We start from the raw sequence: 15,939 nt of genomic DNA on the forward strand, positions 1-15,939 counted from the left end.
AATTTTTCAAATACACTGATAGAAAATGAAATCTTAACACTAAAAAGAAATCAGTTTAGAGGTATGAAATGTAGGCGAAAAATCTGTCTGTGTTACATATTTGATTGATTTTTCAAAGTCACAGGTCGCACGCGAAAAAAAGGCTATTTCAAATGGGAAATGCTGGGACATTAATAACTGTAGTCGCCACGATGTTGAACGCAAACATGCAAATGAGCATGGCTTGTGTCATAGATGTGTTCTACATCATTTTGTGGGATGGAGTTATATGCCTGTTGCGTTTGGTCAGACAAATCAGCAGAAGTCTGTGGTTCTGGATGACGCTGGATTTATCGTCCAATTATGTCCCATACGTGCTTGATGGGAGAAAGATCGGGGGGATCTCGCATGTCAAGACAACATGGGCACTAGAGATGTATCGCCGTCCTGGAAGAAGCCTTATCGGAGTTGGAATATCCAAACTCCAGAGATCCCTCAACGGTGGCGCAGACCCCACAGTCCCTGCCCGGCTTTATACATAGCCTCAGCAAGAACGAAAACGAAGAAACTTAATACAAAAAGGGGTCGCTTAATCATCTTTGCCTTGGGGCGCCATTCCCTCAGCATCAAATAGATTCGTTCTCGGTGCCTTGCTTTACTCTGTCAAGCCCCGTCATTGGAACTCTGAGGGCCAAACCCCATCGAAAGATCTACATACGACATAGCTCCACCACAGGCAGAGGAACAGACACGACAGTATCAGTACGTTCCCTGCCAAGCCTGAACCAACCTAATCCCTGGGGGGGGGAGTCAAGACAACATGTCGACACTCTCAGGTTTGCCATCAAGGTGTGTGGAATAACGATGAGAGTGCTCCTGCTGTCATAAGAAATTGCTTCCCAGACCATAACTCTTGGTCTAGGTCCAACGTGTCTATGCTGCAAGCAGTTTCGATTCAAATGCTCACCTGGCCTCCTACTAACCAATATACGGCCATTTCTGGCATAAAAATTAAAACGGTTGTCATCTAAGAACATACCAGTTCTGTCCTCCATTGAGCTCTAGCTTGACACCAAAGAAATCGCAGTTAACGGTGATTTCAAGTTAGTGGTACTACCGGCTACACGGCGTCTGGCTAGGAGCTGTAATCGATTTTGTTACAATTCGCTGTATCGCTATATTTTGAAAGGGAACAGAGTGTTTAAGATCATTAAGTGATCCAGTCTCTCTAAAAATTTTAATTAATCTCTTCACTGTTGAAGAAATGTAACACTATTCCAACCATACTTTGTATGAAAATTACGAACTGTAGCTGGCAAACCTTCATTATTTAAAAAAAATAATGCTCAGCAGCGAAAACACGTTGTTCTTTCGTGTAGAACTCCATTTTTAACAACCCTGAACTGTTGGCTGTTGTTTAATATTTTTGTATTTGTTCTGCGACGTTAACATATCGTCTGTGAAAATCGTGTGCGAGACTATCTGCGCAGTCGCAAAGTGTTGCCATGGTTACCAGTTTTTTCTTTACCGTTGTTGTTGTTAAAAATAAATAGGAAAAATGGTTGTTCTAAAGATTGAAATTGTGTTTAATTGTTTATTCGGAATAAATTTTTATATAGCTGTCAAGACTTTTTTTTTTTTCGTTGGCAACACTTTATAGCATAAATGGAGCAAAATTCAAATGTTGCGTGAATTTTGGGACACCCTTTAGAACACACGATCAACGGTGATAACTTATACAGAATATAAGCTGACTATTTCCCAGAATTTCAAAATCTTCTGAAACTGTAGATATCTTCTTAAAAAGGCTCCATGAAATGTCTGTGAAATGTTATTTCAAATTACATCAATTAGATATTTTATTAAAATTAAAGGGTATAAATTTTTAAGAAATATGGATATTACTATTAGTCTATTCATTCTGAATCTGCTACAATTATAATTTAAAAGTAAATTAAAGATTTTATACCATATTAAATGGTAACATAAGTTCCGGTTCTAGAGTCCTCAAATGAAGCAGTAACAACGTACAAACTGAATATTTACTAGCAAGAACATGTACTACTATAAAAATAAAAATTGTCAGCAATTTCAGTAGTCAAAATCCATTTTTTTTTAATCTGCGTTATTCATTAATTTTTCGTTGTCTACGAGAAGAGTCCGTTAAACACAAGAAAGAAGTCTACAAGAAAGTCCATAAAGTTACTGTTTGGAATTTATAAAGGGATATGGGAAATTGGGTATAAGAATATATTTTTTTTTCATTTAAAGGTATAATACCTGGGAAAGATGTTCACTCAGGGCAATAAGAATGAAAGCGTCTGCTGTGACGTTGAGAGTAACACAAACTAATACCATGGCACCTGCTGGCATCTTCAGGATACGAAGATATTCTTTTAATTTTAAGGATCCGAGTTCGCTTCTCATGTCAAATGATCCTGTAGCAAAATTAAAAAATATGATATTTATTTTGAAGAAAACAGCATAAATAAAATAGATTTGTTGACTTGAAGAACATGTGTAATTTCTTGAATCTTCTATTTTGCGTTTATTTCTTTTAAAATGCTTAGTTTATTAATCAGTAATAGACAGATTGAATCTGAAACGAAAATTAAATATATTACGTTTTGTCGAATGGCAACACACTGTCATTTGGGGAAAAAATTACGTTATTTCGAGCAGTGACAACACATTTCTTTTAAATCACAGATTTTGTGGATTAAGTTTGATAGTAAAGTATCTTCTTTTTTTCCCTAAGTGACAACACATTTCTTTAAAATCGCTGCGTTTCTTGATTAAATTTGGATTCAAATATTTTTTACAGTAATCCCACAGCTATTTATTACACCTGACTTTCGTTATTTGCAAAAAGTAAAGGAGGCTACTTTCCCGAAATTCAAAATACTACAAACTCTCTTTTTGATTATATTTGAAATATAAGTGTACGTTAACATTTTGCCCAATGACCCCACATCACTTGGAATCAAAGTAGAGATAATTACAAACTATTATATAAAACCTTGATTGTTTTAAAATTTAACTAAAAGTAAATAAAAATAAGGTAAATTACTTTGTAGAGACATTAGGTTAATTGGAAAACCCGGAAAGATGAAAAAGGAGCAACCGCCTTCGCCGGAAATTGAACCACGGACCTCTGGAATACCGGTCCAGCGTGCAGAACCACTATAGCAGGAAGGCACGCTAGGAAGGCGTGATAAATTCCCCTTTTAAAGGGCGACTGGTTATTTAAGGGGACTCAATCGTCAAATTCTGGGTGTGGAGAGTCATCATCCACAACCCTTTTAGTTCGGGCGCCACTGTAAAGACATTAGGTATTTTTGAAAGCAGAAGAGATGAAAAATGAGCAACCGCCTTCGCCTTGAATCGAACCACGGACCCCTAGAAGGCCGGCAAAGCGTGCAGAACCACTATACCACGAAGGCACGCTAGGAAGGTGGGAGAAATACCTTATAACTTGCTTAAAGGTTATTTTTAGGAAAAAAGCTCTTGATCTGCTTTTAACTATTTTATATTTAATTTTATAAGGCTGATTTCTTAGGAAATTTAAAAAAAAAATTGGAACATCAATTTTAGTTTCACCTTGTCTGATGTCATAAGACTTCTATTTTCACCAATGATAATAAACTTCGACTTGAAGTTAATGAAGAATTAATGCGAAGTTGTATTCATTGTGTTAAAAATGATTTCCAATGATGTTAAAGAACACTTCTGTTCAAAAAACACTCCTGTTCAAAAAAGCAACAAAGGCAAAACACGGAGTAAAACAAAAATTATTTAATGCATAGGCGTGAAATTGATCCAAGAGGTTAGTGTGCTATTACTAGACCTCATAGCAAAAATAAAGCAAAGATATACAAAAACACATGCATTACGACTATCGCATCGTGAAAGATCATAAGGTCGGAAGACTGTGCAATGGAAACATCACGCTAATAACGAGTATGATACCTTCCAGCTGAAATGCATGGCATGTTTGACAACGGCAAAGCAAGATGGCCATAATGTCGTTGATCCTTTTATGTCAGTAGGGCCTATTCATGTATTAATGCATGTCGGAGCTCGTGGAGAGTGCACTACGACCAGCTAGCCATCGTCCCAACATGTCTGACACATGCTGTATAGGATTCAGGCTTAGTGATTTAGCAGACCATGGCAAACGCCGAATGGTTTCACTTAACCAGTTAACTCTGCATCACTCGAGCTCTATGCGGCTAGGCGTTATCGTCCATAGATATCGCGTCGGTATCACTGCAGCAATAACAGGAAGCACAAGAGGGTGTAGAATTTCGTAGCGATAACGGGCGCTGTGACGGTACCACAAGAATCACGTAGATGTAGGTGCTGCCGTTCGTTGCTATCCTAGCTCATAGAAGTAAGCTTAATCCTCTATAATAGTCTCTTTCGGCGATAGTTGGCTCCTGATAACGTGTCCTTGGCTCTTGCCATATCATTGTCCTTCAGGAATTATTCTGGATGTCAAATCGAGACTCATCCGTAAAGAGTACGTGGCCCCTCTGCTCTGGTTCCCAACTGCGATGTTAACGAGCACAGTTCAACCCCGCTATAACATACGATGGGGACCAAGGAATACAAACCACAACTCTTCGCACGTCCAGTTCACCTTCATTCAGTCGACGCGACACGGTTTGGTGGGATATGGGCCATCCTGCAGCAGCAGAGAAAAGTGACGCCAGCTGTCGTACTGTTAATGATCTACGGCATCTTGCACATAGCAACAGAAAGCGATCGTCTGTGCCCCGTTGTGCTAATCCTTCGGCGTCCAGACCCACGTCTTCTACAGGAATTTTGATCCCTTTGGTAACGATTACGTGCAACTTTTTCGCAACAGCAGATTGTCCTGCTCCAGCTTGTGCAGAGCCGTCCAACGCATTTTATCATGCAAAGATGTCATCGGCTCATGCTAGCCGCTTTGGCTATCTCTAATTACACGGAAATACAGGTGTTTGCGAACTGATGCGTATATCCGGCATGCCTGTTTTTTTATAAGGCGTTGAGGTGTGACTGCAGGATTGAGTCTTATGCTGATTTGGTTGCCTATTTGCATTCAGAGACCTCTACCTCATATGTAAACTGTATGTTTTAATTTCTCTTTTTACATTCTCACCTTTTCTTTAAGCGTTTGATGCTTACTTTTTAAGCAGAAGTGTAGTTCCAATAAATCCCAAAATCCCATATTGTAGAAGAGGTCAAATCTTATTTTACATTGCACAGAGTAATTAAAAGTAAAGGGAAAACATGCACACTAACTAAACTCTTAACTGAGACTAGGTAATGACTTATCGTTAAGTCTTGGAGAAAGTATTACAGACACTAACGAAGGGTGTAAAAGACCCTTTTATTAAACTCAAAATGTAAAACAGAAGGCACTAGTAACGTGGCCTTTATCAGACAGAATACGCTGTATCTAAGCAATCTAAAACTTTCCTTTAAATACTATCTTTTTTTACATCATTTACATTCTGGTTGGAAAACGGAAACGAGGAGTAAAGATCGAAAACATAAAATAACAGGTGAGTGAAAAATAATAGTAACTTCCGTATAACTTTTTGGAAAGCTAGTCTTAAGATCCAAATCATTAATAGATAAAATTGAAATCATATGCATTTTAGTTATTAATTTTATTTAATATTTTGCTATTATTATGTACAAATTAACGAAGTTCAGATATGCATTAGATGAAAGCCAACCTTCATGGGAAAAAATATAAATTCTTATTGCATAGCTTATTTAAGAGGAGAGAATGCAGAGGGTTTGAAAGCGATTACGCAATTAAATAGCTTTTGGACGTAGCTGGTCATAGACCCACAGCTCAACTTTAAAATTTTCATTTAAAGGTTTTCATATTATAATAATTTTTCACACTTGACGCTTTTTGACTAAAAATATACGAAATCTAAATTTTTGTCTTTCCCCTCTGCGAAGAAAATGCCATTAAGTGCTCTCTTATCTTGCTGAAGATACTTTTCAGGGTGAGGGGCAAAGGAAACCGGAACATAACATGCAATATTAGTCCTAAAATTCGTTTCAAAGCTATTTCGTCAGAAGAGAAATTATCAGCTTTATGTGTAGTATAATACGGAATTGAACAAAATGCACACTCATTCGAATTGTAGCATTTCTAAGAACATTAATTTGAAACCCTTTTCTCTAAACATATCAAGCATCTTTTAAAAATTTGCATTCAAAATTTCAGTTTACGTGTACTAGTATTTATGTATGAGTTCCAAAATGTTCAATTATTGATATCTAGAAAAGCCTTTATCTAATAAAGACAGATATTTTCCTTTGTCAATACTTCTTCAATTGATCATTTATTTTCCGTAGGACCCACCATAAAAATTGTATTTTCGTATGTTTTTATCAAAATGCAGCACATAAGCAAATTTCTCATAATTTGAAGGAATGCCTTATGATTTGTTTCTTAAATCTAAGCATATTAATCGATAATGATTAGTCTTTCAAGACATAGCACTATGAAGCTGTGATAATCCATAAATTACACTAATAATTATTTTAATTTTCGTCTGCTGTAAAAATATATATCACGCATAATTTAGGTTTTTGTTAACAGAACTAATTAAACATCAATTTTAATAAAGTGTACTTGCCTGATTTTTCTTCTGAAATAAGGAAATATGAAGCTATGCTCATAACAATTATAACACTGCCAAACGATACAAATGGCGCAGAATATCCTCCAACCTATAAAACAAAAAATATTTATCTGTTGGAACGTTTTGCCTGCTAAGCTAACAAAAGGATTTTGAAGTGCAATTATATGAATAAAATTTTAGAGATATAATAAACTTGTGTAATATATGACTGAAATAAATCTTGCTTCATTACTGTTATATTCTAGCTATTACTATCCGCCAGCTTCAAGTACTCTAAAATTTCTGAGGTACACATATTCTTTGAATGTTTTCTGCACTGTTTAATAATATTAATCTCTATCTTTTAAGTGCTATGTTTGAATTACACTTTGAAACATAGCTTTGAAAGTGCTATGTTTGAATACATAGCACTTTCAAAGCTATGTTTGAATTCACACATCAGTAATGAAAACAGAATATATATATTTGCTGTATTAAATAACGGAAAGTAATTCTATTATTTTATTCATTCTATCATTCATTAATTATTTTTAAATTCTTAAATATTACTTCCTATATACAGTGTCTCACATTTGTCTTCGAACATTTGTGTTTTTCATTTTTAATTGAAAATATCAGTTACTAACTATTGTGAAATGACTTTTTTTAAAAAAATTTTGCATGCACTATCATCTTTTATAGAACCTACTTGTTAAAAAAAAACATTATTCGAAAAGCTAGGGAAGTGAACTCACCTATAAGTATAAGGATAATTTGAATAAACAGTTCATATTTAATACAAAAATATGAAAATAATGAGACATTCAATATTTCATTGGATATCCTTTAGCTAAAATTACACTTTTTATGCGTTTTCTCATGAATTCAATTTTATTTTTTTCTCTAAGAATATGCCATTTTGCTCCATTCCTCTGTAAAAATCACGCTAGTTTAGCTTTCGAAGAAATATCATGTTTTCTTATTCTTTTCTCCAACTCACTCCATGCATATTCGATAAAATTTAAGACCGGAAAATGTGTATGGATGAGTTTTGATAACTTTAAGATAGTTATACGCTGCTAGCCACCCACAGTGCGCGACACGAAGACAAGAGACATCAAAGGTCAAATTTATTTCAAAGATTACCCATAGTATCAATGTTAATTTATTTGAAATACAGCCTTCTTTGAAGTGAGGAAGACAAGAAAATCGGTAATGAGTGTTGCCTCTATGTCTGTCGGTAACCCCTTCTACATGCTACTGCACCGAGTGAAAAAGGCTTTGGGGCAATGGCAACCCATGCTGCCTCCACACGTAGCCAAAGTTCATCTGGTGTACTTTCGCACGGGCAGCAAGCCGGGCTAGGCGTTCTCCAATCATTAACTAGACATGTTCGATCTGGAGAACGGGCAGGCCAGGATAACAGTGCATAATTTCATGGTCAAAGAATAAAGCTTTTACATTGCGTGCAGCGTGTGGTCGTGCATTGTTCTGTTGAAATATGGTCGCAAGCAAGCCTTGAAGGTAAGAAAGGAGAACAGGCTGCAGAACCTCAGATATAGCGTTGGCTGGTAAGTATACCGATAATGCTTACTAGGGGGTGCAGGGGGTAATCTAACACTACCCCACACTATAACATCCCATGCAGTTTACATCACATTTTTTTAATTGCCCATTGTTTCCTAATGACTCTTCTAATAATTTCAGGGTTAACGTTTATTGCAAACCATTCTCCTAAATCTGCTGTAAGTTTTACAACATTTAATCTTCTGTCTTGTTTAATTTTTTGCACGATAAATCTCTGATTCCTCGGTCTTAGCTTGGCATGTGTTCTACACTTCAATGCATTTTCAACAGTTTTACGCAGTTTCCTTCATTTTGTAAAACACCAATGATAGCTGAGAGTTTTGAATCAAATATTTTTTAATATTTCGAATTCTTTAACCTTCTTTTAAATGATGAATAATTAAATTTCTAACAGGACTTGCAGTTAATTTTTACCGTCTTGTCATGTTCACTTTAGGTATGGAAATGTTAATATATTTTGCTAAACAAGTAATGATTTTCAAACGCAAAAGATAATTTTTATGATGGAATTTCACTTAAAATGAAAAACTATGACAAGAAACTTGGTCTGTTAAAGCATTTGAACAAAACTTCCGGGCATATGAATTAGTGTGTGAGTTACTAATTGACACATTTTGAATAAATTATTTTGCTGCAAATAAAATTTTATTCCAAATAAGAATCAACGCTTGTTAGAAATTGAGAAAAAATAATGTATTAGAAAAATTTTGAAGTCTATGTTCCAATATGTAGTACAAGATCTATGCAGACAAAATTCAGCAATACGAGCGTCCGAAAACTAATGTGACCCACTGTATAAATAACAGCTATCCTAATTTCAATTTTAGAATTCAATTTTAAATTTTAAATTTGTAATTTTTGATCATTAATTGAATCTTTTTGTACTTCAGTAAAGAAATGCAGATTATAATTTTAAAAAAATTCAAAAATAAGGTATCGTAATAATTATTGATGAGACCAAAAATAAAATTTAACCCTTTTGTAAAAGTGAAAAGTGTAATAATACTATTTGTGTTCTCCAACACTGCTTCAAAGAATTTGTTTTAAAAAAAATGCCTTCAAAAAAACACTGCTTCATAGAATTTGTTTTAAAAAACATGCCTTCAAAAAACGCTGCATTAACAATGTGTAAGAATTCACAGCTATTATTATACTGATATTATGGAAAGTAATAAGATTTGAGAAGTATGCGCACTTACCGTGTAAAGAAAACTGCCAAGTGGTGGACCAGATATCATTGCTACTGTAACAATCGTTTCAGTCAAACCCTGTAAAAGGTTTGGGGGAAACTGAATTATAAAATGCTGTAATCATATAGCATAGGTCTGAATTTTACTTACTTAATACAGTACATAACATCTGAATTTAAAAAAATTTATACATAAATATTCATTTTCTGTTAATTCACATAACCCATTCGTATTTCCAACTCAGATTTCGAGTCTCTGTTTGTATGTCTGTACACCACACAGCATAAGCATTCAAAATGACTTATAATATAGAAAGATGAATGTAAAGATGGATTTTTCTAAATCATCTGTCATACTACGTTGAAATTCGTAGAATTTCAGTGTCAGAAATATTATGCTTTTGCCTTTCAAAATTTCATTCAACATGCAAAATTATGGGACGAAAATATTAAATCACAAAATGTTTTCAGGAAACAATCACATGATAGAACAAATGTGTCATATGCTGCTCTCAACCTATAGTTAAATAATAGTAACTCTACGTGTTTTATGCGTGAAATTAGCAACTACAGAAATTAAAGTACAATAACAGATGTGGTTGTAGTTGACGTTCTACGGTTTTTCGATTTGCAGTTACTTTGATTTTCCTCTAAGTCTCATCGCGAAAAGATTTTTAAATATTGTTTTACTTATATGAAATTGAATGGGATATACTTAATGAGAAAAATTAATAATAATAGTATCTTCATTCCTGAAGTAATGTCACTTTTTTGGTGTATTTATTCAAGCATTCCTCAGCTTGTGTAAATCATTTTCATAGCGATATTCTAAACGGAGGCGGCATCTTTGTAAACTGTTCTACTTTGAAAAAAAAAATATAATGTTTAAATTATTGTTTAACTAACTGTTTATTCAATGCAAAAGAATAAAAAGAAAAAGAAATTGATGAAAAGCATACAGACTTCTTTACAATAGTTAATCCTTTCGTCCCATTCTTACATCCATCATTAAAATCTTATCATGGCTTTAAAGGAGAAATGCTTAACTAAGATAAAAGAAATTTCTGAGTGTTTCGCATCAATGTTTTTTTTTTTTTTTTTTTTTTTTTTTTCATTTCATTTTATTCCAACACTCAGTTTAACATTCCTATAATTAGAGTCTGGTCAAAACAGTCTGGGGTTCCAAGCAACATATGTCCCATACTATAGGATACTTGATACTTCCTTCCTAATTTTTTTATGTAATTAAAATCAAAATTATGTCGAATTTTGTCGTGTTTCTTGTAATATAGACATATGCTGCTCACTGTAAACATTTCACCCTTTTTACAAGAAGAACATCTTTAAACAAAGGTATAATAGATGATATCAACAAAGTTATGACAGATGGAGAATATTTTTTGTGACTTCAGAAAAGACTTTAAAATATGTCGTTATTTACAGAATATATATTATTTTTTGAGTATTTTAAAAAATTGTTCAGATTTTAACTATTTGTTTGGTATTTTTTTATTTTTAGGATGCGCTTAAAGTGACACTATTTTAAATAATTAAAAAAAAAATTTTAATGTCACCTGATTTTTTTTTTTTTTTTTTTTTTTTTTTTTTTTTTTTTTTTTTTTGTATTTAGGATGTGCTTAAAAAATTACACTATTTTAATCATTTTCTATATTTTTAGATTTTTAGTGTCACGTGAATTTTCTTCTTCTTTTATTTATTTATTTTTTTTTTATTTTAGGGTGTAAAAGAGTTTAAATTATCCTATTTTCATAAATATTTTAATTTTTTTTTGTATTTCTTTACTGTTTTTTTATATAAAAAGAAATAACACCAAGGAACAAGAAACCAAGAAAACAAGAAAAATAAGAAATAACACCAAGGTACAATTATTAAATTTACTGATTTAATACTTTCTCTGCAGTTAAAAAAAATGCAGAGAACTTACACCAGTAAACTTTGATGTTAAGGATGAAAAGATAGGCAGACTTTTTCAAAAGGGTAACCATAGAATTTATTTTAAATATTGATCCTAGATATATATTTTTCCAGTTAAAATGCTTCCCGAAATTAGTTAGAAAATTTTAGATGTATTTGGTTAGGAAGTGTATCTAAATGTAGTATCTAACTATATGATTTCCGTAAATCAAAATGCCAAATTAACGAAATATCTATTGTGCTTTAATAAGTTATAAGGTTTTCCTTAATCTATTAAAGTTAATTTAAAACATGTACTGGTATTCAAAGACTACACAATTTATCCCTCTAAAGCTGGCTCAGTAACTTTGCGCGCTTATCAAATTCAAATGTCGGCAGCGATGTAACGCAAAGCCGAGTAATTGCACCTCGCCAGAGCTGGCAGAATTAAGCATAGCGGTGCAAGCGCAGGCAGAAACATGCTCTGTCTTACAATCTAAAAACCTCAGTTGGAATAAAAGCTAATCTCATTTACATTCTGATGATAAAACGGGAAAGAGAAGTTTTTGTAAAGTTCGAAATTCTAAATAACTGGTTAATTTAAATAATAATCTTAAAAAGTTATGTATGAAGTATAAAATAAAGCGAAGTTTCATTTTCGTTATTTCCTCGGAAAATGTTGAACACTCTTTTGAAGAGCAAAACTCTTAAAGGAAAAGAAATCAAAACAAACAAGAGATGTGCTCTCCATTTTTATGACGCGCATGTCACAAACATGAGATTATCCTTGTGTTATTCTTTCTTTATAACCCTATAATCCTCTGTGGAATACTTGTTCATTCATCAAAAGATAGTAAGATAAAAGTACAGATGTATTTTCACGGACGTTTAGAAAGAACTGTAATATGCTAAGTAGCTTCACACAGGTTCGGTTATAGATTTACATGTTCTAAAAGAGGAATATAGAATGATGCAGAATTCAAATCCTTTTGCTAATTCTCTTCTTTTCAGGCATTTTATTCTCGATAGATGAAAAAAAGGACGTTAAATAATGAGGAAAGAAACTAAACGATTGACGATTTGTATTAAGTGTTTATCGCAATGTTTAATCTAAAAACCGGAATTTTTTTTTTTTTTTTTTCATTAACAAAAGCATATGTGTGCAATACATATATACTTTTCAATTCAAATTAGTGCACAGATTTAACTCTTTCATCATTAATTCCGAATAGGGTTGTGTACTTATGTTAGGCAGAATGTCGTTTATTATTTTCAAAGTTCAAGGAAAAATTGTATTTTCGTAGTAAGTCTAATTCTAGTATACAAGGATCTGTAATATCTGCTACATATGACGTTTGATGGTAGGCGGAACTTCCAAACTGGGTGTTTTTAATTTTCTATTATTGTCGATTTTACCACCGGACACACTCTCGAGGGTTACGCAGGACTGCTTTCAGATGAGTTTACCTTTCAGTTGTTGAGCCCAGTGGCTGCTAGTGGCTAAAATTAGTGGGGGTGCTGTTCCAAAAAAAATTAACCTTTGTTTTAAAATTAAGTAAAAGGAAACAAACATGTATAAAAAGAAAATTTATTTTGAAACTTCATGAAATCTTACAAGAACAAAATTAAACATTTCTTAATTACTTTAACCAAAATTATTACACTTCAATCTTTGTCTAGTCATTTAAGAATGAAATCCATTCCTCTTGTTTTAATTTGCGCGAAAAGATTAATGATTTTCTCCTTGATGTCTGGACGACAACTGAGGAAATTTTTCTTTATTGAAAGCAATGCAAGCGCATTTAGTGTTTCCGAATTCCTAGTGCTTCTTAGAAAAGTTTTCATTCTTTTCAATGTTGAAAAGCAGCTTTCTGCCTCTGATGTAGTCATGGGAACTCTCAAGAGAATTTTTATCAGTTTTATAATTTCACTAAGAACATCATCGAGATTATTTTCGAAGATAAATTTCAGTAGCTCAATTAATTTGCGGTATTCATGGATATCAGACCTACAATAGACTACTTTTAGTTCAGTTTCAAGCTTTTCTTTGCCAATCATTGGATATGCTTCAGTGGTCAGTACTATTTCTTCTGTAGAATGTTCATTCCTAAAACTAGTAAGCATTTCTTGTTAAACAATTTAGCAGCTGCTAAGTGTTTAGTGGAAGAATATCTGTGCATTATTCCAATATATAGTATAAAATCATATATTTCCTTAGCTTCTGCCATCAGTGTCTTTGAAAAATTCTTACAGTACATTGAGTTTCTTAATTCTAAAATAGCAGTTTTGAAAACTTTAAACACACTAATTTCTCTGGATTGCATTTAGTTGTATATTATTTCATCATGAAGTATCTGATAAAAAATCTCTAACCAAAACTTGAAATTATCATCATTTAGATATTTTAAAATTCCTGTTGCTTTTGCAATAGTTTGATCTGCATTTGATGTTGGCTGAATTTCAGTAAGGCAATTTTTTAAAAGTTGCAAATTTTCATGAACTCTGTTTATGGTCCGTATGATGAAGTTCCACCTTGTGGAGGAATACCACACGCGCGGAGTAAAAAAGAAATCACGTTTTCAGCAACATGCCAGAATTTTTGCACTGCAAGAGCGACAGTGCTCTTCTTTCTACCCGGCTCGCGTGCTGCTTCTGTGTGCGCATGCACAGAACAGCCAAACACCACTTTACTGGAATTGTGAAGCGCGCAGTTCCGAACAAAGACTTTCGTACCTTTTTCACAAAGTGGGTGATGGCTACTGACATTAAGCTTAAGGAATTATGTATTGTAAAAATATAAAGAAAGAATTAAAGACTAAAGGGCACACTATTAAATATTGTTAAAGCCTCCTTTAAGTTGTTAAATGCATCCTCGCATTCTTTTGTCCACAAGAACTTTTGGTTGCTCTCTGTCAGCTTGTGAAGAGGTTTTGCGATGGAAGAAAAGTTCATCACGAATCTCCTATAGTAGGTGCAAAGCCCTAGGAAACTTCTCAGCTGATGGACATTTTCGGGTCGTTTCCAGGATTTAACCGCTGATACCTTTTCAGGATCCGTGCGCACACCTTCTGCAGAGATGACATGTCCCAGGTAAGTCACTTCCTTTCGGAACAATTTGCATTTAGCGGGACTCAGCTTCAGATTGGCTTCTTTCAGTTTCTGAAGCACCTTCCTAAGATTTTCTAAATGTTCTTCAAAACTCTTTCCGACGATGATGATGTCGTCCAGGTACATCAGGCAGGCTTCGTAGGAAAGGCCTTTCAAAACAGTCTCCATAAGACGTTCGAATGTTGCCGGCGCATTACACAGTCCAAACGGCATCACCTTGAATTGCCAAAGCCCTTGTCCCGTAGTAAATGTCGTCTTTTCTCGGTCTTCAGGCTGTATTTCTACCTGCCAATACCCACTCTTTAAATCAAGTGTTGAGAACCACTTGCTTCCAGAAAGAATGTCTATAATGTCGTCAATTCTAGAAAGAGGGTAACTGTCTTTCTTCGTAACCTCATTCAACCGGCGATAGTCGACGCAAAATCTTGTTGAGCTGTCTTTCTTTCTGACTAGGACGATGGGAGATGCCCATGGACTTACTGAAGGCTCGATGACATCGCCTTCTTCCATATCTTTTAACAGTGTTCGCACCTCTTCCTGTTTAGCAAACGGTAGACGTCTTGGATGTTGCTTGATCGGGGGATGATCACCGGTATCTATTCTATGTTGTGTCAAACTAGTTCGACCCACGTCAGAAGACGAGCGGGAGAAAACAACTTGAAGATCTTTAATGACGCGATCGGCAGCATTCCTCTCTTTATCGTTTAATTGCGCATTCTGCAATAACTCCGATGTAATGCTCTCTGAGGACACGGATTCTTGGATGTTACTCTTTCTTTCAACGCTGGTTACTGGAGTACATGTTGCAATCACTTCACCTTTCTTAATAATTCTTCCCTTCTCAGTTACATTGGCGACTCTCACCGGGATAACCGTTCTGGATAGGTCGACGAGTGTTCAGGCTACTAGTACTCCTTTTGGGCTATTACAGTTATTGGGAATTCTATGATGCCGTAGTGGAAATTTCTGTTTTCGGCTATGGATCCAGGAAGTAAAATTTCTGTTCTTGCCGGTATTGTGATATTGTCTTGTGCTATGATTTTATGAACAGATTTAACTTCTTCATCATTAACTCCAAATAACGCTATGTTCTCAGATGTAGAATGCAATTCGTTATTTTTAAAGTCCAAGGAAAAATTGTATTTCCTTAGAAAGTCCAATCCGAGTATGCAAGAATCAGTGATCTCTGCTACATATGCCGTGTGATGGTAAGCGGCACTTCCAAACGTGATGTTAACATTTACTTTTCCATCGATGTCGATCTTCTCACCGGACACAGTCTGTAGGGTAACGCAGGGCGGCGTCCAGATAAGTTTGCTTCGCAGTTGTTCAGCCAAATCTTTTCGGATGATGGTAACGTTGGCTCCTGTATCTATCGTCATATTGCAGGGAACTCTATTAATATATCCTATTATGAAAAGTCCATTACTGCCGCCTCTCACTGCAGAAATCTGAAGGGCTTTAAACTGGGGCTTTTCATTATCTGGCAACCTCCGCCCCGCGAGATGGCCACTAATTAGTTTCCCT

At 34.5% G+C, this 15,939-nt stretch overlaps 1 protein-coding gene across 1 annotated transcript in view; it reads right to left on the reverse strand.

The window, feature by feature from the left end:
* LOC118198696 (MFS-type transporter SLC18B1-like) overlaps window positions 1-15,939 on the reverse strand; it is a 62,261-nt gene that overhangs the window by 17,206 nt on the left and 29,116 nt on the right. The window contains exons 5-7 of the mRNA XM_085814580.1: window positions 9,401-9,469; window positions 6,630-6,723; window positions 2,260-2,417 (exon numbers count right to left, since the gene is read on the reverse strand). Of these exons, the coding sequence (XP_085670706.1) occupies window positions 2,260-2,417; window positions 6,630-6,723; window positions 9,401-9,469 (321 nt within the window). The remainder of the gene's footprint in view (window positions 1-2,259; window positions 2,418-6,629; window positions 6,724-9,400; window positions 9,470-15,939) is intronic.

Source organism: Stegodyphus dumicola, chromosome 4 (assembly GCF_044657685.1).
Source record: "Stegodyphus dumicola isolate Sdum_Otavi_A_Nest chromosome 4, ASM4465768v1".
In the NCBI taxonomy this organism is placed as follows: Eukaryota; Metazoa; Arthropoda; class Arachnida; order Araneae; family Eresidae; genus Stegodyphus; species Stegodyphus dumicola.